Here is a 22,676-nt window from a genome sequence, read left to right as displayed (position 1 = left end):
AGGCGAGTGGCGGTGGTGGGCGGCGGATAAGCGGCGTACAAGGGGGGAACTGCTACATTCTCGGAATGCGCGAATAACGAGTCCTCGAGTCTTGAGATTCTGTTCTATTTCGTCCTACATAATGGTGCCAGCAGAGCGGAGATCAAAAGAGAAGAGCAGTTATTTGGGGGAGACACCGAAAAGCAAGTTGGCCAAGAGGAACAGCACCGTGTGGCTCCATTCAAATAACAACTCATTTTCAATTAAGAGAAAAAGTCTTAAAATATATTAATATGCGTAACTGCGAATATTTCTAACACCGAACACTCTTCTTTTAAAAAAATATATTTAATTTCTAACACCGAACACTCTTCTTTTAAAAAAATATATTTAAATATTGATTGTGCAAATTCACCAAAAAATACCGCATTTGAAAAACCAATAATCTCAGTTTCGTAGAATATTAATTGTTTGAGTTACGGGCTAAAAAAGCCCATTTCGCCAGCTAATCGAATTAAGCGAATACAAATTCTGGTGCCCGTTCATTTCGTGTGGCGTCGTAAATACGTTTCAAAGCTTAGAGAAAACGTACCTAAAAGATTTTGTATCCGAGAGACAGATTTATATTTTTCTACAATATGAACGTTTAATCACCCAATTACTTCCAAACGTAATTTAAAAAAAAATGTTTTGAAAAATATAAATTAATTTTCTAGCTCCAAACACCCATGTATATCAATATATCACCTTTGATTTTAATTAATAATAAAAATAATAATAATCAGCTAGGCTAATACCCAAGGCACCACCTTAGGTCACAAGCGACCTTTAAAGCCATTATTTCAGGTAGCCGGGTTTCAATGCGTAGGAAGGTGGTGGCGAGCCCTTCATGCCACACGAGCCAACAGTATTACCATTAACCTCTACAAGTTTCAGATCAAATCACCTAAAATTGTTCGCCATCTTTCAAGAATTGCCCTCCATATTCACACATGTACACGTCGTCAAACGATTAAAACCGGTTGAAATCTCTTATTGTTTGTTGATGGCCGATTTTCAATAAGTTTAAAGTGACGGTGAGCGTTGACGCCAAAACAGGTTTTAGGCTAGGCCTAACGATATATTGTTACGTTGCCGCAATAGCTGGAAAAGACGAATGCCGTGAGTTAAGTTTTCTTAATCATTTCAACTTTTAAATAAAACATTTTAAACAAGAATGTTCGAAAAATAAGTAGGTGTAAGCAAGGTGTAAAGCCGCATGCACACATAAAGCTCGAAAGTGAAATTTGAACACGCACGCATGCGTAGTTTCAAAAACCAAGTTGGATTTATATCTAATTTCCCGCCGATTCGCGTCTCATGTGTGCAGCCGGCTTAAGAGTAGGCTAAATATCTACGTAAGTGGAATCTAGGAGCAACAAACACAAAGAGAACGCAGATAGCCTTAAACACGCTAACGCAATGTTGTGTACAAATTTCATTGGACGAACCTTTACACTGAACCTTTTACGGGTGGGGGGGGTGTTAATTTCCGAATTTTCCACTTCCGACGGCAGCAGGCGCTAAAGCGACTAACCAATGAAAATCCACGACTTTTGACGGGTTGCGTACTCATTGTGTGTGGTGCTGTGTTTGTTGCTCCTAGGTGGAATAATCTTTCTTAAATGTTCGGAGTTAGAAAGCGGAATGACAGTGCTTTTGGCGAAATTTCAACATTGGAAGATTCCAAAAATATATATTTTTAAATAACAATTTTTCAACATTTGTTCCTGGGAAGATCCCATGCAGCCCCTTAATGCTACCCTTCAATCTGATTTGTAAAGGATAATGTTTCATATTTTCCCTTTTTCAGTAAAACCTATTTGCTTGGTTAAATATCGCTACAATAGGGCAAATGTCGAACAAGTCCAAAAACGTCTATACATAGTTTGCATCCCTGCGTCATCAATGACGCAGTTCCAAGTATAGATATAAGAACCAAGAATAAATATTTAATTTGAGCAAGAATGAACGGTTCTTTGCCGCCATTTTTCTGGTGTAGATTTCTTAGTAAAACGGGAGGGTGAACAGTTTCAATCGTCTGTTTGCGGATTTTAATTATTTTCAAATGATTAAGAAATTATTTTCACGTTAAAAATGGTTATCTGCCTGGTTAAAAATTGTTCGAGTAGTTCAATTACCAAGGAAGAGCGAAAATTGTTTATTTTATTCGATAGCAAAGGTAATTGTAAAAAGGATGACCGCAAAGGCCTAACTTTGATAAGCTTTGTTAACTTCTTTTCGTAGATATTTCTGTCGTAATTTGATATTTTATTTAAATAACCCGGCCTTAGAATCTTATCTGGCTTTGTTTAGGGCCCATTTAAAATTTTAAAGCATAAATCTAATACGTTTTGTAGCTTTAACGAGATTACCAACAAAATGGCTACCTATTTAGTAGCTACGCGCGAAATGGTTTGAATTTTTGATCGCCCTCCCAGTTTCCTTGGAGACCATAGGCCCCTCCCTTCGGTGCAAACTATGTATTGGAAAATTAAACTACTTTTTGGTTTATATCGATAATAATAGCAATAATAATTTATTAATGGAAAATATTTAGTTGGCCTAAAGTAGTAACATGTGATAATTCTTATTTTGAATTTCTTTTGAAAAAAAACTATTTTTTATTTATATCGTGAATAATAACAATAATAATATTTTAATAGAAAATATTTAGTTGGTCTAAATCACATGTTACTGATAATTATTATTTTGAATTTCTTTCAGAAGTCACGTAATTTGACTTGCTGCACTTTTGCTATCAGGTTGCGGTATGTCGATGCGAATGTGAAATCTCACTCGATTATCGTTTACAATAAACGCGTCTAGTGAGATAAAATATTTTACTTAAAAAGGAAATATGATGCACCGATGCTATGATAGAATTTTTTCAAGCAGAAAAAAATTTAAATACCGATATTTTTTCAAGCGAGGGTTCCACGATAAATTTGAAACTGAAATGGGGTTCCACGAGTTGACAAAAGTTTGAGAACCACTTCCTTATTACCTGGTTAGTTAGTTAGTGCAATTTTCGTTAAATTCATCTACTTTCCTGTGTTAGATAATTTATATTTGCTAACAAATTGCTAAAGGTCAGAGCTGTAATTCAAAGAAACCATGACCTTTTCGAGAAGTAGATCACTATGTTACACGGTGTCCTAATAATCAGGATTAAATATTTTATCATGATTTAATCATCAAATGTACAGATTTCATTTTAAGCTGATTTAATTACGTTTAAATCATACGTAGGTTAGCTACCCCTCAGACCATTTAAATCGTTTATTAGTCAGGTTGCAAGTTGCTTCGCTTCAGTATCTGGTAGCTAGAAACCATTAGAGATGAGTCTTGGGCCCACTAAGGGCGGGCTTACCCGAACCGACCAAACCCGACCCCGCCTCGACGCTGGTCGGGTTTTTGATATCGAAGTTTATGGCGGGTCGGGTTTAATTTTATAATTTTTTTTTTTCTGGGCCGGCCAGGTCGGGGTTTTTTTTAAACGAGTCGGGTCGGGATTTTGACATAAAACTGACCAGGTCAGGTCCGACCTTTTATATATTAGTGATCGGGCCTTCAAGTTTCTATTTTAATCTCTACATACACTGTCATACAGAAAGCGAATCATTATCACGTGTTTATCATACTCTTGGCACGTTCACTAATTTTTAACAGTATCTAGAAGAGCTCCAAGCGCCATCTACGGACAAAATTTGAATCTGGGAGGCCATTCTATAGCATTTAGTACAAGCTTATAATATAAACATAAAATTGCTTCGGGTTGGGGTCAAGTTTCAATTTTATTGGGACTGTTCGGGTTTTCGAAATTATATCAAAAAATGAGGAGATCCAAATTCTACTTAAATCGAAAATTTTGTCGGGTCGGGTCCGGTATTCGAAATGAATAATTTTGACGGGCCAGGTTCGGTCGGATTTCAACTTTATATTTTTTAATCGAGTCGGGTCGGATTTTAAAACTAGCCGGCCCGACTCATCTCTAGAAACAACTTAGTACAATATATATTTCAAAACTATCGTCCCTTCGCTATTATAAGTGGATTGTTCCGCGCGGATATCATTCAGAAGCCGTATTCTCATCCGGAGTATAACATCTCCCGCCACAAAACGGTGCCACGCGTAAAAATGAAAGAAGAATGGACCTTCATCATCATTATTAGCAGTGACACGCATGATTCGTCGACGCTTCGAAACAATCTTGGAAAAAAATTCTCTCTCTGATGGAACAAAAGGAGTCTTGCATCACACGACTCTTAATCACCGCTTTCTCTTTCTCGTTTTTGTCTCTCTCTCTCTCTCTCTCTCTCTCTCTCTCTCTCTCTCTCTCTCTCTCTCTCCGGAATCTTTGTCACTCGTCAATTTTGAAGTCGGCAGTTGCTCGTTGCAGATTTATGGCATTTTTTTATTTCTGTTTTTGAAAAGAACTTCTCGTTTTCGTTACTATGGCTTGAGCGCGATCATTCGTCATTCTGCACTTAACCAATAGGAACGCGCCGTTCATCCAACTAATGTTAGACGACCATTGGCTGTCCAACATCGTCCTGATTTCCGGAAGTGTTTCCTTACCGCCCAAAATTCCTTGTAAAAAGCAAGACAATTATTATTTTTCACATAAGTGTATCAGTTCTATAAGAGATATAAAAATACACGAATAAGTAGAATAGTTCATAATGAAAAGCGATAGAAAAGCTAAACCCTTGAACAAATTTGAAGAAATTTAAAAATTTACATATAGCTCGTACCAATAGGTCTTCGAGCAAACATAAAGACGCGAATTTCGAAACAAATAGTTTTTCGAGGGAAAAACTAAATTAAATAATCCTTTTTCATAATGTTCTAATCTACTTATTTCGCGTATTTTATCACTCTTTGCAAGGCAGTCCATAGCCGTGGTTCCTCTTAACCTGGGGCGTAGGGGGCAGGGGGGGGGGATGCCCCTCCCTATAATTTTTAAAACTAATGTCATTGCCCCCCTCCAACTTTTGGGTCAATTGAAATCTTCAAAAGGCTCAAATTCTCATTTTAAAAGCATATTAAGCTTAGAACCTCAACTGTGTTTAAATTTCAGTCTTTTCCCGCCAATTTACGTTGTAGTAAAAAGTACACATGCATTCGGAAAAGCTACACTCCATTAAAAATTCAAAACCATTCTCCAGACCCCTTTTCGTTTCTCTTTGTCCCCTCCAACTTCTAGAACGTTCCTACGCCCCTGCTCTTAACTTAAAATTTCGTTCAAATTATTATCCACCACTCTCCCCCATTTCGGCTTTCCGTTTCTACGTAACACGTTTTAAATTTTTTAATGTTTAGACTTTGTTTCTCTTTTCGGTGTAATACTGGCAAGCCAGATTTCCAGCCCGATGCTGATGAGTCCCGAATAGGACGAAACCGGTCTACCGTTGTAATTTCTAGCTATTTTATTTAATTTAAATTAGATTTTAACTCAGATCTATTTGGTCCGAGATTCGCGTCTTTTTGTTTGCTCGAAGACCTATTAGTACGAGCAGGAATCCATATTTCTACTTGGAATGCTTATCACGGAAGATTTTGGTCTCGATGTGGCTGACGGTTTTTTTTGACGTCACTATGTTAACTTAACATAGGGGAGCGCGCGCAGAGGTGTTTTTCTCTCTCGTAGGCGGGGCCAAAGCCGTCAGAGTAATCTTACCATACGCGACACGCCAGGATAAGCATTCCAAGTAGAGGTTAACTTCTCTCTTTGATTTAGTTAGTCGCAAGCCAGATTCCTTGCACTTTACTGATTTACTTAACTGGATTATAGTCCTAAGGTGGTTTGTATTATCTTTTAGGAATCCGACAGCCTTATTTGAAGGTCTGTATATGCCCATAGAGGCTCCAACGTATCTTACACCCTAAACGTCAATTAACAGAGCTCCTGGCGGCAAAACATTAATTTCGTTGATTCACCCTCGAATATTCTATTTTATACTCCCTTTAAGTTACGTATTTTTATCGCTAAAGTCGCTGATAGTTTTGGGTTTGACCTGAATTCTACGCCACTACAGGCGTAACCATCAGAAATGATATCCGACTAGCTGACACACTTTGGAGTATTGTTATACACTTATGGGAGTACTAAACAACGCCTGGCATAAGCGGTTCGCGAGTGAGTGCTATTAAATAACACTTTGGAAAAGCATTTATACGAAAACTTGTCGTATGAAGATTTAAAAAAAAAGGTGGAAAATAATGATAATAATATATTAACTTAATAAGAATAAATATTTTTATCTAACATTTTCCACGAGTCCCTGTGGCCTTAAAATTTAGGTGGGTCCCAGTTAGGGTACACCTTTTAACTTCATATTTATCACGGGTAACCTGCTGTCAAATTAGACCACATATTAACAAATACTTTAATTTAATAACTACTGTAGTTTGTTTATTAAAAAGTAGGCCTATCGCTTATCTTTGATCCAACTTTGACAGTACCTCAAGCAGTGGCGTAGCCATGGGACACAGGGGTCACGTTCCTCCCCCCTCGAAACGTTAGTTTGTAAGTACAATAGTTCTTTTTATAAAATAACCTTGGCCATCTTGTTGAAATGTTGCCTCCCCGCTTCAGCTGTGGATCCGTTTTCTCTCCCACTAAAGAGTTTATGAACTCATTCTTAGACATTGGTCTAAATAAAATAGGTTTACATAAATATTACTGGACCGATCAAATAGAAACAAACTGGAAATATCCTGCCTTTAAAGCGGATGGTTTTACGATTGGAAACGGTCTATGCATTTTTTCCGCTGGAAGGTGTTGGAGGTCAATACGGCTGCAAAAAAATTCTAGATGAAAAGGTGTTGCTAGATACGAAAAATTCGAAATTTTTACAAAATGAATTTAATATATAAGCTGATATGTGATATTAAAAGAAGGAAGTCAACGCAATTGTAACGAGCAAATGGTAAGACTCGAAGTACTCGAAAAAGCGCTACAAAAAAACGAAAAATTCACCCGTCTCCGGAAAGTCAACTCACTGGAGCAGTTATTTTTTCTACGCATTAAATGAAGTTCTCGAGTGAAGAAATAATTTCTTTCCACCGGTACACATTTAGATCAACTACCTCGCCTTTTTTCTAATTTAATACTGTCGACATAGGTAACTTAGGCCCCACCGGTACGATAATAATCTATTTAGTAATATTTTTGACACGCGACTGGGTCACGCGACCTTCGTATGATTTAACCAGAATCGCCCCGGTTACTTCCGAAATCCGTCATTTTTCGCTGTCGAACTTCGAGGAGAGGGAGTTGAGGTGGCACAGGGCGAGGGAGGGCTGGGGTTGAGGTGGCACAGGGCGCGCGCGAGGGGTAGCGGAGGATTGGGGTTGGAGAGGGAGGGGTTGAGAGAGATTATTGAGAGGGTAGGAGCGGAGCATTAGGGTTTATGAGGGATAACAATGAATTTATGAAGTTAGTCCCGGCTCTCGGTGGAGTGGCTGACAATACGGCGATTTCAATATAATGGCCGTCGAAAAGTAGGCACGACGGGTGTCTAGGCTGGGAGAATCATTTTTTCTCCGCCGGATCAAAGTTGTAGGTCGTCGTTGTATGAATAGCGGCGTTCCCGTTGTACGAGGTACTTTAAAGGGCGTACTTGGCGGGCCGCGTGCGCCACCGCGGATATTATTCGGAGAGTCTCGATCTAAATTGACCGTGAAATTGATGGACTATAGGGCTATAAACGAATAATGGAATAACTGTATTATATTTCCGTGGAAGACGAGATGATGTTAAATATTAACCTATGGATAATTAGATGCGTTAAAGTTATGAATATTTAAAGAATCACTTCAGTCCAATATCACTTCACCGTACAACATGGTAGTTGCGTTATAGTTATGAATATTTAAAGAATCACTTCAGTCCAATATCACTTCACCGTACAACATGGTAGTTGCGTTATAGTTATGAATATTTAAAGAATCACTTCAGACCAATATCACTTCACCGAACAACATGGTAGTTGCGTTATAGTTATGAATATTTAAAGAATCACTTCAGACCAATATCACTTTACAACAATTTTCCAGTGAAACTTCAGCAATTATTTATTATGATTATTGAAATATATCATACACCTTTCGTTTTAAGCGAGTTTAATAGTTAAGGTATGATTATGGATTCTACACTTTCATTTTAGCCATCGGCGAAAAACTTTTTAACAAAATTATTCTATACGAAATTATTTATTTTATACAAACCAAAATATTTTAAAATATAGAATGTTTGATTTAAGTTCCAAAAAGGAAGTTACATATTTACCAAAAATACTATACAACGAAGAAAAAAATGTGTTGTGGTAAGATTCAACGTTCTTAGAAAAATGTAACACTATAGTTATGGCAAGGCTTAGCGCGTTATTAATTTTTAATACTAATCTTTACGATTAAACGAAGATAAGTAAAAATATTATCAACGAATACCTTTATTTGTGATTATCAACAACTTTTGTTGTAAAGGTACTATTTTTATAAGAATTACAATTATCGAGTTAACAACAAACGCCTGTTTCTGATTGACTGGAGGGGAAAGCCTCTTTTTCGTTCAAGCTGAACGTTTCTGTTTTAACAATTACATAATTATATTTTTCTTATTAAGCTGAACCTTCCTCTAGTGCTTAAAATAATTTTGATAATTCTAATATTAATAGTTAACGAGATATAAGGTCCTAACTAAAGGGTAGCTTGCCCAACTTGTTTAGCTCCGGGGGTCCGAATTAAAACGTAATAACTTAATTACTTTTAAATTTAAAATTGTCAAAGTTATTTTAGTCACTAAACAAGAGGCTGATCTACACTTACTATTAATTTTATAAGTTAAAATACAAAATTAAAAGAGTTCAGCTTGAAATAGCGCGAAAGTAGACAATGGCAACTGTAGTCTTCCCCCTTAAGGGATTACGTAAAAAAGGCAACGGTCATTTTATTCCCATGGGTGAAATGATTACCTTCATGAATTATGTTATTAAGATTAAAGCAGCGATTATTACCAGGCACGTCATTTCAGGATTTTGAGCTCAGGTTTTTTTAAAGGGCAAAAACGCGACCAAAATATTTTTTGGATTTTTAATCGAAATAGTTAGGGCATAATTGCTAGTGATTTTCAGAACTACTCAAGTCGAGTGTAAGTTAATACATTATTTCGATGTTATAATCGGAAATAGTGTTTTTACCAAAAGTGGCGTAGCCAGAAATTCGTAAAAAATTGAAGATCAAAGGTCGAGCTGAGAGTTTTGTAAAAGTCAAAGCTAAGACCGAAGATGTGGTTTACAGGGTTGTTCAAAATGCTTTATTTTTAAAATGCCAATTCAAAATGCAAAATACTTTTTCCATAACTAAAAATGCAAAATTCAAAATGAATTTTGAAAATTGGTTTTTCTAAATGCAAAACGTAAAATGTAAAATGGTTTTTGGAGCACAAAATAAAAATGGTATTTTGCTTTTTTCATTTTCAAAACCCCCTGGTCTACGCCACTGAGTAGCAACGTAAATTTAGTTTCAAACAATTGATAGATTCAGCACGGTGTGAAAATGACGTTTACGCGAAGGGATACGTTGGTAGTTATGACGTCATTTTCATTCGTTGCTGAAAGTGTCTATTAGTAATCGGTGTAGAGGCAAACACGGTCGATTTTCTTGAAGCGTCTCCCAAACTGCTTTAACTCCCTTTCGGTTTCAGTTATCTGTACACGTGACCGTCATCGTTCCCTTATTTCATCGGCAATTCAGTAATTCCGTCACTGGCCTCGGAACAACAAGAAGTAAGAAAATTCTTAATTTCCTTGCGCCATTGAAAATGTTGGCGTGTAAACAAAATTTCGCAATAGCTAAGCAGGAATTAAACTATAGTTTAGTTGATGACGCGTATTTCGTCACGAGTTGACGCGATTTACGTCATATCCCTTGAACAAGGTTCCAATATAGAGTTGTATCGCTCTGTATATAGCTTTGGACTATTGCCGCCATTTTGAGGGCAGTTTTTTATCTATAGGAAAAAGCATGGGTGACGTTGATACGTCACGCCGATATAAAGGCCCATTTTCATGCTCGCAGGTAGCGGATAAAAATCGTCAAAATTCGCATCCGACACTCGCAAGCGTGAAAATTAATCTAAAATATCTGTTTGAAACAGATCGACGCGGAAAGTGAAAAAGTGTGTAGCGGAAGCGGATTTGGTCGATTTTTACCCGCTTCCAGCGAGCATGAAAATGGGGCTTTACTCTATAGAAAATACATTTCTGACATACTTTTGACGATGGTTTCATATGATGTCACGTAAACCACTCGGCAGCTAGTAAGCGTTTGAAACGCAAGTTTTCGATCTCCATTCGGCCATATGTCATTAACAAATTGCCTACAAATCATAGCTTTCGTTGCGTCATCGACTGCTAATAACCACTTTCAGACAATGATAAAGCGCGTCTGGCGCGGGCATGGCGCTGAGGAGATAATGAAACCCCGAATGTCCCTTCATCATTACGGAACGGTTACGCGTCATCGAACACGTCCAAATTAGGGTTATTGCAAACGCGCCTTCGACCTTATCAGTTACGAGAATGACCAACCGGCACGAGAATATTTCAAATATGTTGCCCGCTCGGGTTGAAAACGTTAAAGCGAGAGTTTATGATATTGCAATTCAAGTTTACGAAATGAATCTCCTGTAGTACATTCCACGGAGAGGATATATTAAATTGTTTAAAATTATACTAATATATCAGGTACTTTAATGATATTCATATTCACATATTAAATAAAAAATGGTTTATGTTCTTAAAATTTATTTCGTTAAATACCTTCATATGTAACATAATTACTCATAAGTGTGCCTCTGTTTAACATCTCTGCATTAAAAATTTAAATGAGACCTTGTTTCACAGCCACCAAAGAAAATACGGACTAACGTCGCGTAAAATTGATTTTAACTTCCTTCCCTCCCCGCCAGAACTTGTTTTGATAACTATAAAACCCTCATCGACTGGGAAGTGACGTCAATTACGTCATATCCTTGCAACAAGGTCTCATTGAGAAAAAGTTCTTTCTGGCACACTTGTGAGTAATTAGGTTACATATGATACCTTTAATAGACTCTTAAATAAAACCTGTTCAGCGATTTGCCTAGAAATAGTAATACAGAGAGCCAGGACATAACTTTAAAAGCGTTACATTTCAATATTAAGCGATTCCATGGTTCGTTCAATAGGCCCTTCAATAAAACCTCTTCAAGGAAATCGCCAAGAAGTAATATATCCGAGAGCCAGGACCTGCAACTTACTGTGTACGGTATGCAATAGGTGTTTCCTTTCAACCAGATAGCTTTTTTTGGTCATATTAAGGCTTAACAAAAACACGTCGTTCTGTTTACAGATGAAAAGTTTCCATTATTTTAACAAGCGCCAAATATACAGTAACTTGCAGCTCCTGGCTCTCAGATATATTACTTCTTGGCGAATTCCTTGAAGATGTTTTATTGAAACGCCTATTTAGCATGAACCTCCGGAAAAATAACTCGCGCGCTTTATCAACTTTTACTTTACAAATAAAACTAACATAAACACGTGAGTCGTGACTATTTTATTCAGTGACTCGCACGCATGCGTGTAGGGGGGGATAGAGCGGCATTTATTGAAGGGCCTGTTCTCGGTCTCCTAAGTCTAAGAAAATTATTGCAAATTCAGTTCGGTTCTATACGTCGAAGCGTAAATTCGTCTGCTTTTAAATTACAAAACGTAAATACAGATGGCGATAGTCTGTGTGAAAGAGCGTCCAAGGACGGATTAAGGGGTGAGCAAAGGGGGCAGTAGCCCCCTGGTGCCATCCAAATAGGGGTGCCGAAGTAATCTGGTTATAATCAGATCAAATCACGAAATTAAAAATATGTTTTAAAATATATAAAATAGAGCAGTGGTTTGACTAGGGATGTTATGTTTTTCACCCCACTTGTGCTCTATATAAGCTCATTTGGGGGCGCTTATTGAGATATTTACCCCGGGCTAAACTCTGCTTAATACGGCCCTGAGAGCGTCACGAAAAATCTAAAGCGAATGAAGTTTCGCTAGAAAGTGCGCAAGAATGTGGTTTAGAATTTCTGCAGACTACGCCTGGGCTGCGTCAAAATTCTAAGAATTCTTCTCATGATAGTGAGAATTCTCCCTTCTCAAAATTTTTAAGGTCCTTCTCCCAGGAAGTGACGTAAACCGAGAATTCTCACTTGGTTCTAGGGCTCCCCGTTATATGACATTTTGAGAAGAACGAATGATCATTTGACACTTTTTAGCGAATTATCATTCGTGGGGAGTAAAATTATCCCGAAGAACTCTTCTCACGAGAAGATTTCCTTCTTAGAATTTTGACGCACCACAAAAGTCAAATGTCAAAATTACAGAATATTTCCCTCTGTAGTAGATTTAGAAAATATCAACATGGTGACACATGATGGTTGGCTCTACTTTCCCCCAAAAAAACCATTCCATTTTTTAGTCACGATGCTGCAATTGCTGCTTGCGACTATATTAAGACTTCCCAAGACGTAGCGCTTATTAAGTGTAAATTTTAACAACGAAGTGTCTATTTTGGCCCGTTTTCCGGACTACAGCCAACTTTGACACTCGCGCAATAGCGGCCAACCCATTCGCCGAAATTCCATGAACAAGGATTTTCCCGATATAAACCATGCTATAAACTATCGGCGTTCAGCACCACGGTGGTTTTTATGACTCCAGGTAAAAAAAGCGAAGGTAAAAAAAGTTAAGGTAAAAACCCGTAGTAAAAAAATCCAAAAAGTAGAAATAAAAGCCAAAATTTTTATTAAAAGTCATAAATAAATATTTAAATATTTGGACGACCAAATCGGATATTGTAGCTAACTCCACGAAGAAATATTGGCTTCAATGCAAAAACTATTCTAAAAATAATTTTCCGCTAGGGGCGCTTGATGCCAAGAGAGATATTTTTGTTCGTAGGTTAGAAACTTCAACGAATTTGTTGGCCGTTATCGCGCGAGTTGGCCGTGTCTGGACTAAACAGCCTAACTTTCTCAAAAACGTCTCAAGGAACAACTACCTTTCGGTAGCGAAAACAGAATTGAATACGTTAAGTCATTTAAAATGGCGACTTCTTACTTTATTCATAAGGCTAAGTTGGCTAACATTCGGGCACGTGACTGCATTTTTAAATATTTGACCTAACGTAGGATCCGACCAGATCGTCATCTAGCGTTTGCTTGTGGTTTACTAAATGTGAGTCGCAAAGCCGTCAGAAAGCGACAGGCATAAGACGGCTATACGTAATTTAGACTTCTAAAGTATTTCATATGGCCTAGCCTATTTTACCAAATTAATGTGCGACCGTTATAAAGCGAGTTTTCTGTGGCGTGCGTAGGTACATTTCAAGCGAACATTAGCGGTGTGGGTAGTCGAATAATTTTCTCAAAGAGTATTTTAAGGAATTCTGATAAAAGTAAATATTGGCGTACAGTTAAAGACATAGAAGCTGCTATAGGCTTTAAGCGCCATCTGCCTTAATATCCGCCAACTAAATGTGAAGAAAAAGCAGAAGATTTTTGAATTTCAATGTTTTTCGGTTGAAACTTTCAGCTGTTGCGCAGAGATAATTTTGAACGAGCAGACAGCTTTCGTATATTCAATTTAAAACTCGATCGGTAGGCGGCGATACTTATGTCCAAAATTTAAACTACACACGAAGCCTATAGGAATAGCAGCTGCAATTGAACTAAAGTTATAGTAAAAGAGTCAATTTAAATCAGAACCGTCCCTTGGGTAGGGCGAGAGGGACAGGGGCCCAGGGCGCCAAAATGTTAGGGGCGCAAAATCGATGATTTTCATTTAAATTAGATATTGAAAATTAAAAAAATTCTACTTAAGGTTCTGGGGGCGCCATTTTGGTTTTTGGCCCAGGGCCAGAGATCATAAAATCGCTACCGCTAAGCGATAGCGATTTTACGATCTCTGCCAGGGCGCCATTGAGACTAGGTACGGCTCTGATTTAAATAATGTTAATCATGTTGCATTATTATTTAGGACTTTGATCACTTAAAATGGATGACTTTGTGATTTACTAAAAACATTTGGTTGAACCCTGTTGGAATCGGGTCGTTGAAATAATAAATAATAATCATAGAAATCTCATAGGTAACTAGAATGCTGCCGTGTAACTGGCAAATGGACCAAACGCCGTGGCAGACGATAGCCAGATCTCAGCCAATCAGAGCTCAAAGAGTGGTTCTGCCAAGAATTTAATGTCACCAGAGAGAATGACCTCACCTAGCTCCCGCTATAGTTACGCGGAACCAAGGAGAATTATTATCCTCCTTGGCGGAACCACTCTACGGCCTCTCATTGGCTGAAGGATCAAGGTGAACTGGCGTCAAGCTCGGCCGTAGGCGGCAGCATTCTAGTTACCCATGAGATTTCTATGATAATAATAAAACCGATCGAAGAACATAAGCAAACCAGACAATGTTGCATACGACGTAATGCCACGTGATAGTATTTAGTTTAAATTTTTTTATTAGATGGCGCAGATATGTGCGATTCTACTCTAATAGCGGCCTTCTAGCTGCTACATCTCCCCCCAATCCGATCGTAGTTCTAGTCTCATTTCTATTTCTATGGTTTTGCCAAACATCTTTTGATATAAAAGAGCGATAAGTCTGCTTCCCCAATTCTATTCATAAGCTTCCAAAATCCGTCGCTTGGAGGAAATAGGAAAAACTTCCATAATGAGCACGATGATGACGTTGGAATATCAAGTGTGTCGATACTCGTTCTTCGTGTTATCTGCCACTCGAAAACAACGAAATCGCGAAACACTTTTCAGTCCTTTATTTAAACAGTCCGTGTTAGTAGATTTTATAAGGAATTTTGATTAAAATACTCAATTACACAAAATACTACTGTAATAATGAAGGTATATAGTCAAAATTATTTCAATTGTATTCTAGTTCTAATATTATGAAATAATTGGAAGTGATGTGGAGTAATCTATTGTGAAAATTTCAGAGTGAAGAAGACCATAGCGAAACGAAATTGCAGCCAGCAGATATGATGATTAAACATCCTCTACAAAATAAGTGGAGCCTTTGGTTTTATAAAAATGACAAGAATAGAAAGTGGGAAGAAAATCTGCAAGAAATTTCAGCTTTTGATACAGTTGAAGACTTTTGGGCGTAAGATAATCAACTTACAGTAACGCAATAAATCTGCTCTAAGAATATAGGTAAAATATTTTAATTCGGGGTTATAGTTTGTTTAACCACATCGAGGTTGCTAGTAAATTATCATTTGGATGCGATTATTCAATTTTTAAGGTAAAAAATTAATTTGAAATTGTATTTATTAACCTATGAGAAAGTAGGACCTTAATAATTTCAATATTGCTTTCGACCTCTTGCATCTTTTAGTTGCTTATTGAAATCCCCTGTTTTCTCATGGGTTAATTGAAGTGTTTTAAACAAAAATTTGGTTCATTGTAGTATGGTGTAAAACCCATGTGGGAAGATGACCGTAATAAAAATGGTGGTCGATGGCTTATTACGGTTAATCGTAATCAGAGAGCAACTGATTTGGATAATCACTGGCTTGAAATAGTTAAGTATAGTAATTAGTATTAGGGAACAATACAATTTCATTTATGTGATTTTATTAAAGCTTCTCTGCTTGATTGGTGAAGCTTTTGATGATTTAAGTGATGAACTATGTGGTGCTGTTGTTCAAGTCAGACCGAAAGGTGATAAAATTGGAGTGTGGACTGCTGACTCTAATAATAATACCGGAAATATAAAAATAGGGTAATATGCAACTATCTTCTTTGTTTGTTACCCATATAGATAGTTATTTTTCTTTTCAGGAAAAAACTTAAGGAAAGACTTGGTATTTCTTATAGGTCAACTATTGGTTATGAGGTACGTATGCAGCATTGCCAGGTCCCAAAACTTAAATTACAGTATCGAAGCCCAAACATAGTACACAAGGATGGCCAACTTTGATTACTCGCTATAGCATGGTAGCACTTAATAATAGTTGGCCGTGGAAGTGGGTAATTATTATAGTATCAGACAGTCACCCTCTTCCAAGTTCCACAGCCTATTTCATTGCTACAACATGTAGTGTACCTACGGGTACCCCAAAAACCCCTGACCCAGACTTATTTTTGACCCCATACAAACACTATCAACATGCTTGATTAGTCGGCCGCATTTGTGAGTCTAAGAAGAAGAAGGTACAAACCATGGAGTATAATAGTTCCATTCTTAGCCTACTAAGAGAAATATAACAGACAGGAAAGGTGTTCTTAAGTTTTTTTTTTAATTAATTAATTTATTGATGCAGAGAGTTAAAATACAAGAAAATCAAGAAAAATATTGCATCCCCCATATATGTTAACAGAAAGGAACTTACTAAAATTCCTATAATTATCCCACAAATATCGGTAATATAGTAAAATTATCTCAAAAAGCGTACTATATAGTACTCGTTTAAAATTATAGTTCCGAGGAAATTGAAAGGTAATATCGAAATGTTCTATAATTATAGTATAGTTGGCAACGCTGTATGTACGGGCGTTTCATTTTTCGGGGGTTCTACTATATAAGAGATTTTCTAGGAACCTTGGGTTCCACTAACTTTCTTTCCTTTTACCCAAACATATGATTGTTAATGCTAGCGGACTCACGACGGAAATATTTTAAGAGATAAAAGTTTATCCAATCAATATTTGGAAAAGGTGCCATTTGCATCTACTCTAATCTGGATGTACTTAATTTATATCCACTTTAAGTACTTCCAGATTAGAGTAGATGCAAATGGCACCTTTTCCAAAATATTTCCGTCGCGAGTCCGTTAGCATTCGAAATCGTATTTTTAAGATATAAGACAGAAATGTAGTCCCCCCCCCCCCCGTTTTTATCATTGTCTGTTAATTAAATGAATACAACGGTTTTTATGTTACAATAAAAAAAATAAGATTTTGAAGGAATTATAATCAGGGCTGTATTAAGGCTTGTGACAAGTGTGTCATGGCAGAGGTGCCCTGAAGCTTGAATACAGTAATTCTATTGGTATTTCATGTTTATAACCACATTAGTGGTAATAGTTTAATAGAAGCATAATTTCGCTCGGTCAAATGTGCACTCTGGTTTAGTACAAGATAAGTTTTCCAAAATAGGACTTAGTGGGCAGTTCTAAACTCAGATTTTCCGTTCTAAAATCGGATTTGGTCAGTGCTATTTATCGTGAATTTGTCACAAAAAGAGTATGAATAATTTGAAATACCTCATTACTTCATGGGATATGTCTTGGTCGACATGTCATTCCGGTAAATATCGCCAAACGCAGCTAATTTTGCTAAAGTAATTTACTTATTTACAGCCTTTTTTTCTCTCAGAATTTTGTTAAAATATTCGTCTGCTACAAATTCTGTATTCGGCGCTTTTTAAGCTCATTGAAATTATGTTTTGGGGGTTCCGTTTGTATTTGGGCAGTTCTAAAAATCCTTATATTAGCCACTTTTCCAAAAGTATATTCATTGAGTTGTTTGGCGAAATCGTTGAGCGAACCATCTTCTACTGCACTTCGTGTGTTTGAATATAGTATTGGACAGTCGGAATAGATTTTGATGTTTAAGGCCTGTGACCGACACTGTAAGTTTGTTCTCGAAAAAATAAAAAGTAGGAATAGATGCTTCTACAGACTTTATACCCTAAAAACCATACTGTCATAAATTGCATTATTTGATCAACCATTGAAGGTCATATTTTATATATATATATATATATTTATTTATTTATTTATTTACCACATTCTCGGATCTTTTTCTAGGCGCATGATGATACTCAAAGGAAAATGGGATCAGGAGCTAAACATAAGCTATCCATTTAATGGTACTTATACGCGATATTCCAAAAATGTCTCTCACATTAATTAAATCCTTACAAAGGACACACTTTTTTGTTATTTTTCAATGACTTTTATATTGGTTTTGTCTATGCAGGCTAGTTTGCAATGCTTAGTGGAGTTTTTTTTTAATCCATTAATTATGGATATATGTTCTTTTTTATGATGAATAAAAAAATTTGGTTTGTTCCTACTGTGGGGTACTTTTTTTCGATATTACAGCTGAGCAATGCATTTATTAATATTATCATAAGTACAAATTAAAATTTGCCAAACCTCTTTTGCACAGTAACACTCTTGTCCAGCTCTGACTTGAACCTGCAAACCAAATTGAGTAGTAAATTTATCCTTTGGCATATTTAGCCACTAGAGGGCTGAGTGCATTGCGCTGAACCTTAATAAGCTTCGTGCGTAGTTTACATTTTGGTCGGAGGTATCGCCGCCTACCGACTGAGTTTTAAATCGACTGTGAAAGCTGTCTGCTCACTCAAAATTATCTCGATATTAAAGCTAAGCGTTTCAGTTAAAGAACATTCATATCCAAAAGTCGTCTGCTATTTCTTCACACATTCAGTTGACAGGTATAAAGTAGATGGCGCTATCTTTTCTAAGCTCGAAGCCTATAGACGCTCCAAGGAAATAGCCTAGAAATATTATTTCCGAGAGCCAGGACCGGCATGGAACTTTTTATATAGTGCTTGTTAAAGTAATGGAAACTTTTCTCCTGTGGGATATGCCAAAAGTGTTCCCTTCTAACCAGGTAGCTTTTTTGACATAATAAGGCTTAGCAAAAACACGAAGTTCTCTTTACAGGTGAAAAGTTTCCACGATTTCAACAAACACTCTCTAAACAATCCTTTCAGTCCCTGGCTATCGGAAATATATACCGGCGATTTCCTTGAAGAATGTTTTATTTAAGCCCCTTTTTTCTTCACATAAAGCCATTCCGCTGTTTAGCGCGGTATTTCATTTCAATTATTCGCGTTTACGTCATTTGCTAAAACTGTATAATGTTCCTGGGTATGGGCAAAATTTTCAATAAAATTGGAAGAAGATCTGCTATTTTCCACTAATAAAAGTCAACAAAAGTGGTGTGGTGAGAGCTACCTGGCAGAAACTGCTCGAATGGCACCGTGACCCTGTGGTAGATTCTAGATCTAAGCATAATCCTATCATAAGGTCCCCATAAGCAAAGGTCTACCATAGGGGCCCATGTTAACTGCGTTGTCCTGGAGAGAAGAAAATTAACGTACGACGATAGGTAGTAGCGTCATCTTCGTTTTCAAAATTTCTACATCTAAAATATTATCTTTCTTGGTAGAGCAGACACGCTCGGGTTGATAAATGCCACTAAACGCGTCTAAATCTAAAATTTGAAGAATAAATACCTTCAGAAACAAGCTATCTTATTTCTAAATTCCAGTTTTAGGTTCTGATGAATCATTTTTCAAAGATAAGTGTTAATTTTAAGTTTGAAAGCGATAAAAGTGTGAATAAGCCTGGGCTTCGGTGCTAAGGGCTGGCGGCGGAGATTTCTCCCACGAGGTTCTAAGTTTAAAAACGTTCGCGCACGGCTTCTGCGCATTCATCATGCAACGCGCAAAGTTCATTTGGGGAAATGCCTAATTGAGGATGTGGCCACTAGGAGGTGAATACTTACCTCTTTATGTGATCGTCAAAAATTTGGCTTAGACCTTTGCTTATGGGGACCTTATGATAGGCTTATGATCTAAGTGAATCCACCTGTGGCGCTGGCGGGTTACTCTGGCTACAGTCGAATTGTTGGTCACGGGGCAGTCTGAGATCAGATTCTTACAATAGGTGCTTAAATAAAACAACTTCAAGGAAATCGCCCCCTATGTACAACTCTCTTAACTATTAACGATAGTTTAGGGATATGAAGTTGAAGGAAGCTGAGTCTGTGGACTCTGGCTTCAGTGTGAATTGTTGTTTTTGAGGTAGTCCCGTTACCAGATCTTCGTGCAGCGCGCGCTTGAACTAGAAACGGTTTTAACCTTAAGCGCGCGCCGCACGGGGCTTTTTGGTCGGAGTTATTTAACCGATTGAATCATGGCACCAGGTGCAAATTTGATCGTTCAATGTTCTTATACATATATACGTTCTTGGTTTAATCAGTTCCTAGTTAAATTTTAATAAATTAATATCGTATACTTTGACAACCCTTCCTTATTTCTCTTCAATTCGTAACGTAAGCTTATCCCTAGACAGCCTCTACTCATTAACCCCAATAGTGCTAGAAGCAGCAGGTAAGTCGAGTTTTGGAAAAAGGTGAAACAAAATGGTTGCATCTGAAGTAAAGTTTGACTTGCAATTTGCGTGAGTGGCAGTGTCTGTTCGAGCGTTGGAAAAATAGGAACTCTGGCAAATGATATTATCTTGGTCCGAAGAATATTAATTAGCTATGTCATTCTGAACAAAAGTATACGGTGTAAAATATTGTGTACGGTATTGGTACGCGACTTCTAACTGTGTTTTTTTTTTCTGTTCCCAATTCTAAACCACCCTAATAATCCCAAGACACTAAAATGTTAAAGAAAATGTAGTGTTTGTGTAACCTCAATTGATATTTAGTTTAAACCATTTCAAGTTATAACGTAAGCCCCCTTGTATCTTATTCCTCGAAAGTATTTCTGATATTTTTCTAAGAACTCCACTACGTCTTCTTTCTAACCGGGCGGGGCTCCCAAGGGCGTATCCAGGATTTTATTTCAGGGGGGGTGCTGACGGAAGTTTAACTGATTTTTATTAGTCAACCCCCCCCCCTCCACTCATCAGCATTTCGGGGGGGTTGAACCCCCAATCCCCCCCCCCCCCTTAAATACGCCCTTGGGGGCTCCTACATTATTTGGGTAAAGCCATAAGCCTATCACAAGGTCCCCATAAGTAAAGGTCTTGGCCAAATTTTTTACGATCGCATACCCGTTATTAAGAGGTAGGTATTCAAAATCTGCACCTCCTAGTGGCAAATAAATTTCGCGAAATGCATTATGCGAACGTTTTTAAACTTAGAACCTAGGAGAATTCAAGCTAACCTGGAGTGGTCGTCTCCCGTTTTAGGCGGGGCAGTAAAAAATTCACGGACATAACAAGTATCGCCATCTATCGTACAACTTTTACACTTTTAATCGGCTTTTCGTCTGCTAGTATTTCTGTTAGCGTATTTCTAGGCTCGTGTTCTTAGTATTAATAGACAATTAACATTTAGTTTATTTCCTTTACAAAATAGGTGCAATATGAAAATTGAAAAGTAAGCAAAGAAAATTCTCCAATTAACCTTCAAATTTGGGGATAGTGATAAATTCATTATTACAAGAACATAATTATAGTGCATTGTCTAAGCCCGTTAGCAATGCAACAGATATATAATAAATAATAAATATATCATTATTTCTTTATATTAAACAGTTGTAACAGTTTTTGGATGTTTATGTCTTTCCCCGCACCCCCAATGGGTAACAGTTTAAATAAAGTCTAATTTAAAATCGAGGGGTAAGATACCCGGTGTACACTGCCGTACCTTTGACAGTGCTAAATGGAACTCGCGAACTCTTGAAAATATGTACCTTTAACAGTGCTAAATGCATGAACTCGGTGTACATATTATCTGAGACTGTCTTACCCCTCGTTTAAAATAGAACACGCAGCGTCAATTCCAGTAAATTAATATTCACATACAGTATAAGCAAGAATGTATTTATTTATATTTACCCATTTCGCGATTTTCAAATTTTATAAAATTTTTCGTGAAACCGAGAAAATCCCATGCTTTTTTAAATGGATATTTTTTGTTTTAAGTGGCCAAAAACATTTTCGGTTGCCATGGCAAATCGAATGAGTAATGCAACGTCTCCTTTTGGGAAATTTCATCTCTCATATAGGTCTACATTACGGCTGACTTTGAACAAAATCGCCAATAAACACCTCGGGTACTCTCCTTGTGAGTTTGTTTTACACACAAATTAGCCATATTAAAATTATTATAACTTGAGAAATTTCAACTTCCAACACATCAAATTTAAACATCGCCCCTATTCGCTAATTAAAACTGTCTGCTATTTTCATTAGCCAATAACGATGACTTTTTAGTTGAGTCACATGAGAAAAATAAACCAATAGATAAACGAATTTCCGAGGGAATATCGAAATTTATCTCTTTAAACACAGTTCAAGCTAGCCTTTATATTAAGGCTACGTTGACACACAAGTGCGGAGAGAAGTCTATTTGGACAAGCATATCCGCCATAGGCAGCATAGCCATTTGACTACTTAGAGGTGTCATACGCTTATGGTATAAGCAAACTCCAGTCAGTTATTCAGTTGGTGGCTAGGGTTGCCAAACCCAGCTCTCCAGTCAATTCTATTAGCTATTTTGTGTATACAGATCAACTTCGTTTACCATTTCCTCTTTTACAATTGCCTTTAGCAAATAATTTGATTGAAATTAGTGATTTCCATCTTGATATTATTAGGAAAAAACTTGTAAATTACAAAAAAAAGTCAAAATTAACTAAAATTAATTTAAATTTTAGTTTTTGCCAAGGTTTAAAGGGAATATTACCTGCAGAGCAATCTTTACGGAAGACCCCTTCAATTTTTCAAAATTACCCTGTACAGTGGTGCCAAAGATTTCTAAATCCAAAGGCAAGAGTGGCCAGAGCTGCAAACGTTGGTGTTAAACATCAAATACCTGAG

The 22,676-nt window shown here is 37.1% G+C and overlaps 1 protein-coding gene across 4 annotated transcripts in view; it reads left to right on the top strand.

Annotated features, from left to right (window-relative positions):
* Window positions 1-18,138, top strand: part of LOC149934345 (eukaryotic translation initiation factor 4E-1A-like) — a 35,267-nt gene extending 17,129 nt beyond the window's left edge. For 2 of the 4 annotated variants that reach the window (XM_090180552.1, XM_090180551.1), the window contains 6 exons: window positions 15,072-15,238; window positions 15,316-15,379; window positions 15,545-15,658; window positions 15,720-15,859; window positions 15,919-15,973; window positions 17,889-18,098. In XM_090180552.1, the coding sequence (XP_090036678.1) occupies window positions 15,114-15,238; window positions 15,316-15,379; window positions 15,545-15,658; window positions 15,720-15,859; window positions 15,919-15,973; window positions 17,889-17,948 (558 nt within the window). In that variant the 5' untranslated portion in view covers window positions 15,072-15,113 and the 3' untranslated portion in view covers window positions 17,949-18,098. Of the gene's footprint in view, window positions 1-14,868; window positions 14,980-15,071; window positions 15,239-15,315; window positions 15,380-15,544; window positions 15,659-15,719; window positions 15,860-15,918; window positions 15,974-17,888 lie in introns of those variants that run through there. The other 2 variants (XM_090180549.1, XM_090180548.1) reach the window with 2 other exon arrangements.
* The last annotated feature ends 4,538 nt before the right edge of the window (window positions 18,139-22,676 follow it).

Source organism: Leiobunum rupestre, chromosome 7, assembly GCF_980474605.1.
Source record: "Leiobunum rupestre chromosome 7, qqLeiRupe1.1.hap1, whole genome shotgun sequence".
Classification (NCBI taxonomy): domain Eukaryota; kingdom Metazoa; phylum Arthropoda; class Arachnida; order Opiliones; family Sclerosomatidae; genus Leiobunum; species Leiobunum rupestre.
The sequence above is the reverse complement of the archived record's forward strand: the minus strand, read 5'-3'. Positions and strand labels throughout refer to the sequence as shown.